The 12,725-nt window shown below is 43.4% G+C and overlaps 1 protein-coding gene across 1 annotated transcript in view; it reads right to left on the bottom strand.

Moving 5' to 3' along the window:
* myo1eb (myosin IEb) overlaps window positions 1-12,725 on the bottom strand; it is a 39,550-nt gene that overhangs the window by 4,632 nt on the left and 22,193 nt on the right. The window contains exons 5-22 of the mRNA XM_080005400.1: window positions 12,690-12,725; window positions 12,519-12,608; window positions 12,236-12,367; window positions 11,551-11,685; window positions 11,324-11,456; window positions 10,368-10,564; window positions 7,716-7,796; window positions 5,987-6,073; window positions 5,563-5,649; window positions 5,243-5,410; window positions 4,089-4,174; window positions 3,935-4,016; window positions 3,621-3,826; window positions 3,051-3,195; window positions 2,217-2,331; window positions 1,856-2,025; window positions 726-871; window positions 499-645 (exon numbers count right to left, since the gene is read on the bottom strand). The exon at window positions 12,690-12,725 is cut by the window's right edge and continues 52 nt beyond it. Coding sequence (XP_079861526.1) covers window positions 499-645; window positions 726-871; window positions 1,856-2,025; window positions 2,217-2,331; window positions 3,051-3,195; window positions 3,621-3,826; window positions 3,935-4,016; window positions 4,089-4,174; window positions 5,243-5,410; window positions 5,563-5,649; window positions 5,987-6,073; window positions 7,716-7,796; window positions 10,368-10,564; window positions 11,324-11,456; window positions 11,551-11,685; window positions 12,236-12,367; window positions 12,519-12,608; window positions 12,690-12,725 — 2,243 coding nt within the window. The remainder of the gene's footprint in view (window positions 1-498; window positions 646-725; window positions 872-1,855; window positions 2,026-2,216; window positions 2,332-3,050; window positions 3,196-3,620; window positions 3,827-3,934; window positions 4,017-4,088; window positions 4,175-5,242; window positions 5,411-5,562; window positions 5,650-5,986; window positions 6,074-7,715; window positions 7,797-10,367; window positions 10,565-11,323; window positions 11,457-11,550; window positions 11,686-12,235; window positions 12,368-12,518; window positions 12,609-12,689) is intronic.

Here is a 12,725-nt window from a genome sequence, read left to right as displayed (position 1 = left end):
CAGTACAGTACCTAGGGTACACAGTACAGTACCTAGAGTGCGTAGAGTACAAAGGACAGTACCTAGAGTGAATAGAGCACAGGGTACAATACCTGACATACATAGAGTACACAGTAGAGTACCTAGAGTACATAGAGTACTCGGTATAGTACATAGAGTACACGATAGAGTACCTAGAGTACATAGAGTATACGGTACAGTATATAGGGTACACGGTACAGTACATAGAGTACATAGAGTACACAGTACACTACCTTAAGTACATAGAGTACACAGAGTACTCAGTGCAGTACATAGAGTACATAGAGTACACAGTAGAGTACATAGAGTACATACAGTACACAGTAGAGTACATAGAGTACACAGAGTACTCAGTGCAGTACATAGAATACATAGAGTACACAGTAGAGTACATAGAGTACACAGAGTACTCAGTACAGTACATCGAGTACACAGAGTACACAGGAGAGTACACAGAGTACACAGTAGAGTACTGACAGGTTGTTGAACTTGAGCGGCAGCCTCTTCTGCGTCTTCTCGTCGTATCGTTTGAGCAGCAAACTGAGAAACTCCGTCTTGAAGACGCTTCGCAGGACGCTGTCGTACTGCTCCTCGTGCACGATGAAGAAGTCGTCCTGCAGGGTGCTGGAGACAGGTGGACGGGTGGAGTCAGGCAGACGGACGGGTATCTACTTAGACAGGTGTACAGTCAGACAGACGGCTACCTCAGAGAGACAGACTGGATGTGGTCCAGCTCGATGTGTCTCTTCAGAACCTCCCGGATCCGACCTTTCTCTGGACCCTGCGTCACCTTCTCCCGACCAATCAGGTAGAGGAACCTCGGGGTCAGAACCAGGTCACGCTTCACCGGCTGGAGGAACAGGAGGAGGGGCTTAAAGTGGGAGGTTCTACAGGACCCTGGTTCTACAGGGCCCCTGGTTCTACAGGACCCTGGTTCTACAGGGCCCCTGGTTCTACATGATCCCTGGTTCTACAGGACACCTGGTTCTACAGGACACCTCGTTCTACAGGAGACCTGGTTCTACAGGAGACCTGGTTCTACAGGACACTTGGTTCTACAGGATTTCTAGTTCGACGGGAACCCTGGTTCTACAATGGTCACTAGTTCTACAGGAACGTGGCTCTACAGGATCTCTGGTTCTACAGAATCCCTCGTTCTATGTGGACCACTCATTCTACAGGAACCCTGGTTCTACATGGACCACTGGTTCCACAGGAATGCTGGTTCTACAAGAACCATGGTTCTACATGGACCACTGGTTCTACATGGACCACTGGTTCTACAGGACCCTGGCTCTACAGGACCTGTGGTTCTACAGGACCCCTGGTTCTACAAGATCTCTGGTTCTACAGGATCACTGGCTCTGCAGGAACACTGGTTCTACAGGAATGCTGCTTCTACAGGATCCCTGGTTCTAAATGTACCAATGGTGCTACAGGAACCTTGGTTCTACGGGATCTCTGGTTCTGCAGAACTCCTGGTTCTACAAGGACCACTGGTTCTACAGTGGCCGCTGGTTCTACAGGATCTCTGGTTCTACAGTATCTCTAGTTCTACAGGATCCCTGGTTCTATGTAGACCACTCATTCTACAGGAACCTTGGTTCTATATGGACCACTGGTTCCACAGGAACACTGGTTCTACATGGACCACTGGTTCTACAGGATCTCTGGTTCCTCATGAACCCCTGGTTCTTAAAGATCCTTCCTAATGGACCTGGATATAAAATTGATTTCTGGTTCTAAAGGAACTTCTGGTTCATGATGGATCTCTGGTTCTAAATGGACCCTAATTCCTGTTCTTGGGTTCCTCATGGTCTGGTTTGAGTCTCACCCTGAATCTTCGGTCGTATTTGATGACGACGTCGGCGAAGTCGATCCTCTCTCTGCGTCCGACAAACTGACGGATCTCCGGGCGGTTGTCGGTTCCGATATAGTCACCCACAAAATTCCTGTTCAGGCTGTTCCTGCGGCGTTCCTTCTTGTTCAGCAGGATGTCGGAGGCTGAGGAGCACAGGAACCTGGTTAGCATGGTTAGCATGGTTACACTAGGGGACGCTGTTGGTTTCTATGTGAAGCTTTGAGACTGTGCTGTCAGAAACACTCCCTTCTATCACGGCGTGAGGTTAATGTGTACTTTAATAAGCAGCACACATATTTACTGTGTATTTTGATGAAGATGAAGACGCTCTTACCTTCCTCCCTCATCTTGACGTACTTCCTAACCGCAATGTGTTTCCTCCAGGCCTTCTGGATCACACGAGCGTAGCCGTTGTACTTCCTGTCTCTCATCTCCTCCAACAGGAAGAGCTGGATGACAGTTACATAGTGAGACAGGGTGCGCAGTGCCTTGCTCGAGGGCAGAGGCACCGACATCGGCGTTTCAAACACAACACACGCAAAGGGCCGCAAGGTATTATGAAGGTATTATCAAGGTTTTTTCAAGGTATTATTTACATTTACATTACATTTAGTCATTTAGCAGACGCTTTTATCCAAAGCGACTTACAAGGGAGAATAACATTCAAGCTACATTGCGACAGAGATTAGTGTAACAACAACATTAGTGTAACAATAAATACTGCAAGGTGGTGCTAAGTAATTGTAGGTTAGGACAGGAGGTACTCACTGAAGAGCTGGGTCTTCAAGTGCTTCTTTAAGTGCTTCTTTATCAAGGTTTTATCAAGATTTTATCAAGATTTTATCAAGGTTTTATCAAGATTTTATCAAGATTTTATCAAGGTTTTATCAAGGTTTTATCAAGGTTTTATCCAGGTATTGTCCAGGTATTGTCCAGGTAATACATGGAAGGTAAACAGAGCTGCTCTAGTGGATTCACACAAGACGTGACTGGGTTGAGTTCCGGATCGCCATGACAGCAGCTTGTTGTTGTTGGAATGATGATGATGGATCAATCGAAACCATTGATCAGAATCAGAATTAAATATTTTAAGATGTGTGTGTGTGTGTTTGTGTGTCAGTGTGTGCATGTTTCAGTGTGTGTGTGTGTAGGTGTGTGTGTGTCGTACCGACTCCGGAGCCTTGATAAACACTTTGCTGGTTCCCAGTTGGAACTGGTCCTGCTCCATGTGGACGGAGCTGAGGAGGTGCAGGACCCCACCACGCTGCTCCGCCCCCCAGCGGGGCCACGTCTCAGGGGTCAGGATGGCATACCTACCACACACACACACACACACACACACACACACACACACACACACACACACACACACACACACACACACACACACACACACACACACACACACACACAGATTTCAGAGCAGGGGTCTCAAACCATGGCCCGAGGCCCCCATCTGGACACCAAACGACCTGCTATGGTCCGCCACCGTAACTTTAAAACCACAAGATGAAGGAATGTTTTCAGATCAAAAAGAACAAATATTTAATATTCAATATTTAATATTTAATATTCATCATTAGGCAACCTGCTCATGCAGGGGTTTACAAACACTGGGCTGCGGACCGGTACAGGGTCGTGCGACGTACGGGCATCTGATTGGGCAAAATCAATTGACGGTGAGATGTTTTTCCGCCGCCCCCAGTTGCCCCTGAACGCTGCTGATGTGACCTCTGACCTCTGCAGGAACTTGCTGAACACCCTCCTGTAGGCGTAGCCGGCGCGGCGCACCCGGATGTTCTCACGCAGGCCCAGGTACTCCACCTGATGCTGCACCCGCGGATCCTCCCAGTCCCGCGGACGCTTGGTTTCGTTGGGTTTGATGCAGCGGATGTAGTGAGGTGTGCAGCGCATCAGGGTCTGCACCAGGGTGTTGGCCTGCTTCTGAAGGAGTGGAACCAACAACCCTGTCACTGCCTTGCTCCAGGGAACAGGACCCTCAACCCTGTCACTGCCTTGCTCCAGGGAACAGGACCCTCAACCCTCTCTCACCTTGATCTTGCTGCTCACGGTGCTCGGTCGTCCTCTCTTCTCTGCCTCCAAGTTTTCTGGAAACAAGTCTCTGATGAAGGCGCTGAGAGAGAGAGGAGAGATCACTGTGATGATGTCACTGTTGTGATGTCACTTTGATGATGTCACTACTCACAACTCGCTGCTCTGCATTAGTTCGATGATGTCGTTGAACAGAACATCTCTGTTCCTCTCACAGAACCCACTGACGTCATAGGACACCTGCACACACACACACACACACACACACACGTCATAAATCCTGTATGTGTGTGTGTGTGTGTGTGTGTGTGTGTGTCTGTGTGTGTGTGTGTGTGTGTCTGTGTGTGTGTGTGTCTGTGTGTGTGTGTGTGTGTGTATGTGTGTGTGTGTGTCTGTGTGTGTGTGTGTGTGTGTCTGTGTGTGTGTGTGTCTGTGTGTGTGTCTGTGTGTGTGTGTGTGTGTGTGTGTCTGTGTGTGTGTGTCTCTGTGTGTGTGTGTGTCTCTGTGTGTGTGTGTGTCTCTGTGTGTGTCTGTGTGTGTGTGTCTGTGTGTGTGTGTGTCTGTCTCTGTGTGTGTGTGTGTGTGTGTGTGTGTGTGTGTGTGTGTGTGTGTGTGTGAGTGTCTCTGTGTGTGTGTGTGTGTGTGTGTGTGTGTGTGTGTGTCTCTGTGTGTGTGTGTGTGTGTGTGTGTGTGTCTGTGTGTGTGTGTGTGTGTGTCTCTGTGTGTGTGTGTGTGTGTGTGTGTCTCTGTGTGTGTGTGTGTGTGTGTGTGTGTGTGTCTGTGTGTGTGTGTGTGTTTGTGTGTGTGTGTGTGTGTCTCTGTGTGTGTGTGTGTGTGTGTGTGAGTGTCTCTGTGTGTGTGTGTGTGCGTGTGTGTGTGTGTGTGTGTGTGTCTCTGTGTGTGTGTGTGTGTGTGTGTGTGTGTGTCTCTGTGTGTGTGTGTGTGTGTGTGTGTGTGTGTGTGTCTCTGTGTGTGTGTGTGTGTGTGTGTGTCTCTGTGTGTGTGTGTGTGTGTGTGTGTGTGTGTCTCTGTGTGTGTGTGTGTGTGTGTGTGTGTGTGTGTGTGTCTCTGTGTGTGTGTGTGTGTGTAGGTGTGTCTCTGTGTGTGTGTGTGTGTGTGTGTCTCTGTGTGTGTGTGTGTGTGTGTAGGTGTGTGTCTCTGTGTGTGTGTGTGTGTGTGTGTGTGTCTCTGTGTGTGTGTGTGTGTGTCTCTGTGTGTGTGTGTGTGTAGGTGTGTGTCTCTGTGTGTGTGTGTGTGTGTGTGTGTCTCTGTGTGTGTGTGTGTGTGGGTGTGTCTCTGTGTGTGTACCTTGCCAGCGTAGTGGTGCACCACGAAGCCCTTGTTCCAGCTGCTGAAGTGCTGGTTGCCGCTGATCTGACTCTGCAGCTTCTGCACCAGGGTGTGGTCGGCTCCCTCCACCTTGGCGTGCATGGTGGCGCACACGTCGTCCAGAATGCTCATGATGCCAGGAGGATTCTGGGAAAACAGGAAGTTCACTGAACACGGAGGAGGCCTCACCTGTGACTGGGCGGCACCACATTTCCCAGCATGCACCCTCCCACTTTTTGGGAGGTGGCATCCAGGTGAGCGGCGTGGCTCAGGAGGTGCGTTGTGGAGCGGCCACTCACCAGTTTGGACTCGATCAGGTCGCACACCACCTTGTTGTTGAAGTAGTCGATGGGCGTCCAGTGGATCCCCTCCTGCACGTACTCCTCCTGGGACAGGAAGTCAGGAAAACTTTATTTAAAACTCCACTTCAACTAACAGGAAGTAGATTTCCTCTTCAAGGATCAATACATCAATATACAATATATTGACAAAGATCTAATTCTATAAAACCTCTGATGTGTCATGGAATCTAATGTGATAAAACCATGAAACAGAACTGAATCCAAACCGATCCAATATCTGTGAAATATATAATAAAATATCATATATATAATAAAATATCGTATATATAATATATCGAATAAAATATTGCATATATAATAAAACATCATATATTTATAATGTCATCCATTTGAATGTATTTTCAGTCAGACTCTGCTCCACCTGCTCCGCCTTCAGCGTCAGTTCGATGAAGATCTGTTGCAGTTTTTCGTTGACAAAGTTGATGCAGAACTGTTCAAAACCGTTTATCTGAAAAATACACAGAAATACACCGTAATACACAGGTTACTCATATAAAGTACTAATAACAACACTATGCAACACTTATACAATTATATAATAATTAAAACACTGCAAGTTCAGTAAAACAATGTTTATCTCCAGAGAAGAATGAAATATTTCATCTGTGTATTCAATCATCCAGGCGCGTGGCCACACGCGGCGCCCTCTCAGGCCGCAGGTGAAACTGCACCAACACCAACTTGAACCAGGATCAGTTTCAACTGATGACGTTTAAATCTCCTCTTCATCAACAAGCTGTTTACAAACACTCCCTCCACCTCCAGCTCCACCTCAACATCCACATCCACCTCCAGCTCCACCTCAACATCCACATCCACCTCCAGCTCCAGCTCCACCTCAACATCCACATCCACCTCCAGCTCCACCTCAACATCCACATCCACCTCCAGCTCCACCTCAACATCCACATCCACCTCCAGCTCCACCTCAACATCCACATCCACCTCCAGCTCCACCTCAACATCCACATCCACCTCCAGCTCCACCTCAACATCCACATCCACCTCCAGCTCCACCTCCACATCCACCTCCAGCTCCACCGCCCCCTGGTGGAGACAGTGTATCACACCGTGTGTGTGTACGTGTGTAGGTGTGTGTGTGTCTGTGTGTGTGTGTGTGTGTGTGTGTGTGTGTGTGTGTGTGTGTGTAGGTGTGTGTGTGTGTGTGTAGGTGTGTGTGTACGTGTGTAGGTGTGTGTGTGTATGTGTGTGTGTGTGTGTGTGTGTGTGTACGTGTGTAGGTGTGTGTGTGTATGTGTGTGTGTGTGTGTGTGTGTGTGTAGGTGTGTAGGTGTGTGTGTACGTGCGTGTGTGTACATGTGTACATGTGTGTGTGTCTGTGTGTGTGTGTAGGTGTGTGTGTGTGTGTGTATAGGTGTGTGTGTGTGTGTGTGTGTGTGTGTGTAGGTGTGTGTGTGTGTGTGTGTGTAGGTGTGTGTGTGTGTGTGTGTGTGTGTGTGTGTGTGTGTGTGTGTGTGTACGTGTGTAGGTGTGTGTGTGTGTGTGTGTGTGTGTGTAGGTGTGTAGGTGTGTGTGTACGTGCGTGTGTGTACATGTGTACATGTGTGTGTGTATGTGTGTGTAGGTGTGTGTGTGTAGGTGTGTGTGTACGTGCGTGTGTGTGTGTAGGTGTGTGTGTGTAGTTGTGTGTGTGTGTAGGTGTGTGTGTGTAGGTGTGTGTGTGTAGGTGTGTGTGTGTGTGTGTAGGTGTGTGTGTGTGTAGGTGTGTGTGTGTGTGTGTGTGTAGGTGTGTGTGTGTGTGTGTGTAGGTGTGTGTGTGTGTATGTGTGTAGGTGTGTAGGTGTGTGTGTGTAGGTGTGTGTGTGTAGGTGTGTGTGTGTGTGTGTGTATGTGTATGTGTGTGTGTGTATGTGTGTGTGTGTGTGTGTGTGTGTGTGTGTAGGTGTGTGTGTGTGTATGTGTGTAGGTGTGTAGGTGTGTGTGTGTAGGTGTGTGTGTGTAGGTGTGTGTGTGTGTGTGTGTGTGTGTGTGTGTATATGTGTGTGTGTGTGTGTGTGTGTGTGTGTAGGTGTGTGTGTGTGTATGTGTGTGTGTGTGTGTGTGTGTGTGTGTGTGTGTGTGTGTTGGACCTGGAAGATCTCGAAGCCGTAAATATCCAAAACTCCGATGTTGAATTCCTCCTGATGCTTCTGCATCGCTTTGTTGACGGACTGAGAGAGACAGGCAGAGAGAGGGAGACAGGCAGACAGAAGGACAGGCAGACAGGTCCACGTATCAGTTCAGAAGTCTTAATCAACTAAATATTCATTTAATGTACTACTGATCAATAACTATATATAGATTCAAGAGGTTTATTCGCCACATACATACTATCATACATATACATACTTTCATACATAGACATACTTTAATACATATACATACTTTCATACATAGACATACTTTCATACGTACATACTTTCATACATACATACTTTCATACATATACATACCTACATACGTACTTTCATACATAGACATACTTCCATACATATACATACTTCCATACATATACATACTTTCATACATAGACATACTTTCATACATAGACATACATAGACATACTTCCATACATAGACATACTTTCATACATAGACATACTTTCATACATAGACATACTTCCATACATAGACATACTTTCATACATAGACATACTTTCATACGTACATACTTTCATACATATACATACTTTCATACATAGACATACTTTCATACATAGACATACATAGACATACTTCCATACATAGACATACTTTCATACATAGACATACTTTCATACATAGACATACTTCCATACATAGACATACTTTCATACATAGACATACTTTCATACGTACATACTTTCATACATATACATACTTTCATACATATACATACTTCCATACATATACATATTTTCATACATAGACATACTTCCATACATAGACATACTTTCATACATAGACATACTTCCATACATAGACATACTTTCATACATAGACATACTTTCATACGTACATACTTTCATACATATACATACTTTCATACATATACATACTTCCATACATATACATATTTTCATACATAGACATACTTCCATACATAGACATACTTTCATACATAGACATACTTTCATACATAGACATACATAGACATACTTTCATACATAGACATACTTTCATACGTACATACTTTCATACATATACATACTTTCATACATAGACATACTTTCATACATAGACATACTTCCATACATAGACATACATAGACATACTTTCATACATAGACATACTTTCATACGTACATACTTTCATACATATACATACTTTCATACATATACATACTTCCATACATATACATACTTCCATACATATACATATTTTCATACATAGACATACTTTCATACATAGACATACTTCCATACATAGACATACATAGACATACTTTCATACATAGACATACTTTCATACATAGACATACTTTCATACATATACATACTTTCATACATATACATACTTCCATACATATACATATTTTCATACATAGACATACTTTCATACATATACATACATAGACATACTTTCATACATAGACATACTTTCATACATAGACATACTTTCATACATATACATACTTTCATACATATACATACTTCCATACATATACATATTTTCATACATATACATACTTTCATACATAGACATACTTTCATACATAGACATACTTCCATACATAGACATACTTCCATACATAGACATACTTCCATACATAGACATACTTTCATACATACATACTTTCATACATATACATACTTTCATACATAGACATGCTTTCATACATAGACATACTTTCATACATAGACATGCTTCCATACATAGACATACTTTCATACATATACATACTTTCATACATAGACATACTTTCATACATACATACTTTCATACATAAACATACTTTCATACATATACATACTTTCATATATATACATACTTTCATACATAGACATACTTTCATACATATACAGTATGCAGTGAAATGTCAATGCAACGCATTGACCACGCAAGTATTAACTATATATATATATAAGAACATTAAATATAGTATTTATATATATATATATATATATATATATATATATATATATATATATTAAATATAATATTGATATATACAAAATATTATATATATATGAATTCTATATAAATATATATAATGATATTAAATATAATATTGATATAAATATAATAAAATAAAATCTATATATATTAATTTAAATTTTTTAAGACTCTTTACATGCTTTGATATATAATAAAATTAAATCTATCTATCTATCTATATATATATATATATATATATACTGTATATATAATATTAAATATAATACTGATATATATATATATATATAATAACATTAAATATAATATATATATATATACATCTATATATGTATAATAATATTAAATATAATATTGATATATATATAATATTAAATCGAATATATATATTTATATATATATATATATATATATATATAAATAAATAAAATATAATATTTATATATAATAACATTAAATATAGTATTTATATTATTAATCATATTAGATTATAAATATATAATAAGTGTAATATTGATATACTGTATAATAACTGACCCTAGGAAGTTCAGGAGGATCCAGCTCCATTTCCTCAACAACCAATCAGTCTGTCTCTCTCTCTACCTGTCTATCTGTCTGTCTGCCTGTTCCTATAGGAAGTGACCTCACCTCCACCAGGAAGTCGAACAGCCTGGAGTAGAGCGTCTTCGACAGAGCGTCTCTGGAGAACGCCGCCTGCTCTGTGTTCATCGTCACGGCGATGGACTCGCTGCGCCCACCCCAGCGACCGTCCATCACCCGGCTGGTGAGCTTGGAGCAGAGCCCCTGCTGAGGCAGCCCCAGCAGGAAGCAGGGGAAGGCCAGGACTGAGGGGGAAGTGAGGAAACCAGGCTTCAAAATAAAACACTCACATGAGGGCGCTTCAAAATAAAAACACTCACGTGATGATGCTTCAAAATAAAAACACTCACATGGTGATGCTTCAAAATAAAAGCACTCACATGGTGATGCTTCAAAATAAAAACACTCACATGGGGATGCTTCAAAATAAACAATTACATGATGATGCTTCAAAATAAAAGCACTCACATGGTGATGCTTCAAAATAAAAGCACTCACATGAGGGCGCTTCAAAATAAAAACACTCACATGGTGATGCTTCAAAATAAAAGCACTCACATGATGGTACTTCAAAATAAAAACACTCACATGGGGATGCTTCAAAATAAACAATTACATGATGATGCTTCAAAATAAAAGCACTCACTTGGTGATGCTTCAAAATAAAAGCACTCACATGATGGTGCTTCAAAATAAAAACACTCACATGGTGATGCTTCAAAATAAAACCACTCACATGGTGATGCTTCAAAATAAAAACACTCACATGGGGATGCTTCAAAATAAACAATTACATGATGATGCTTCAAAATAAAAGCACTCACATGGTGATGCTTCAAAATAAAAGCACTCACATGATGGTGCTTCAAAATAAAAACACTCACATGGTGATGCTTCAAAATAAACAATTACATGATGATGCTTCAAAATAAAACCACTCACATGGTGATGCTTCAAAATAAAAACACTTACATGGGGATGCTTCAAATTTAAAGTGCACTCACAGTCCTCACTCTCCACCACGGCGTAGTTCTGCTCCTCCCTGAATGAAATGTTTCCAAGGTGAAGGATTCCTGCAACAAGCTGGAAAACCACTTCCTGTTCCTCTGGTGACAGACCAATCACTGACATGGCCTCCTGAGAGGCAGACAGACAGGCACGTAGGGAGTCAGACAGCATGACAGACAGAGTTGTACAGAAGTGGTCTGTACAGTCAGGTGGACAGACAGACCGTGGTCTCAGAGAAGTCCTTCTTGTCGTTGACGTCCTCCACAGTGAAGGTCTGGCTCTGGTTCAGGTAGAAGTAATAGTCCGGGGTCGTGATCCCCAGGTTCTCTCTCTGCTCCACGCTGCAGCCCTCCAGTAGCTAGGGTCAGAGGTCACACAGCGGTCACACAGATAGGTCAGAGGTCACAGGGATTTCTCAGAGATTTCCTAGAACATTGATGGGTTCTGAGGTTCTGGTACTTGGTAGTAGATGGTACTAGGAGATACTGGGTTGGGTTCTGGTACTTGGTAGTGGATGGTACTTGGAGGTACTAGGTTGGGTTCTAGTACCTGGTAGTAGATGCTACTAGGAGGTACTAGGTTGGGCTCTGGTACCTGGTAGTAGATGGTACTATGCGGTACTGGGTTGGGTTCTGGAACTTGGTAGTAGATGGTACTTGACGGTACTAGGTTGGGTTCTGGTACCTGGTAGTAGATGGTTCTAGGAGGTACTAGGTTGGGTTCTGGTACCTAGTAGTAGAGGGTACTAGGCGGTACTGGGTTGGGTTCTGGTACTTGGTAGTAGATGGTACTTGGAGATACTAGATTGGTTCTGGTACATGGTAGTAGATGGTACTAGGAGGTACTGGGTTGGGTTCTGGTATTTGGTAGTAAATGGTACTTGGAGATACTAGGTTGGGATCTGGTACCTGGTAGTAGATGTGGAAGTTGCGCTCTCCCTGGTTCTGGTTCACCACCCTAGACTTCTCCAGCAGGAAGTTGGAGATCTTCCCTCCGTCTGGTTCTCCTCCTCGGCTGAACTGGATCTCAAAGTACTTCCCCTGGAACGAGAAGGTTCAGTCAGATCAGAATCACAGACCAACACAGAACCAACAAACAGAACTTTACTGATTCAACTGCTTCAAACTGCTTGAAAGGTCAGGACGGGGTCAGGACGGGGTCTGCATGGTGTCAGGACCGGGTCGGACTTACAAAGCGGCTGGAGTTGTTGTTTCTGACCGTCTTGGCGTTGCCGAATGCCTCCAGCAGGGGGTTGGACTGCAGGATGATGTCCTTCACGTGCTGCGGTGCAACAGGAAGTGGGCGTTACCATGGCAACCTGAACGTGACGGAGGTTGGACAGGTGGAGGGGGGCAGACCTACCTGGACTTTTGCTCCGCCTCCAGATACCTTGGAGAT

This window comes from Zeus faber (genome assembly GCF_960531495.2).
Source record: "Zeus faber genome assembly, chromosome: 8".
Taxonomy (NCBI): domain Eukaryota; kingdom Metazoa; phylum Chordata; class Actinopteri; order Zeiformes; family Zeidae; genus Zeus; species Zeus faber.
This window is presented reverse-complemented; position numbering and strand designations above follow the sequence as displayed.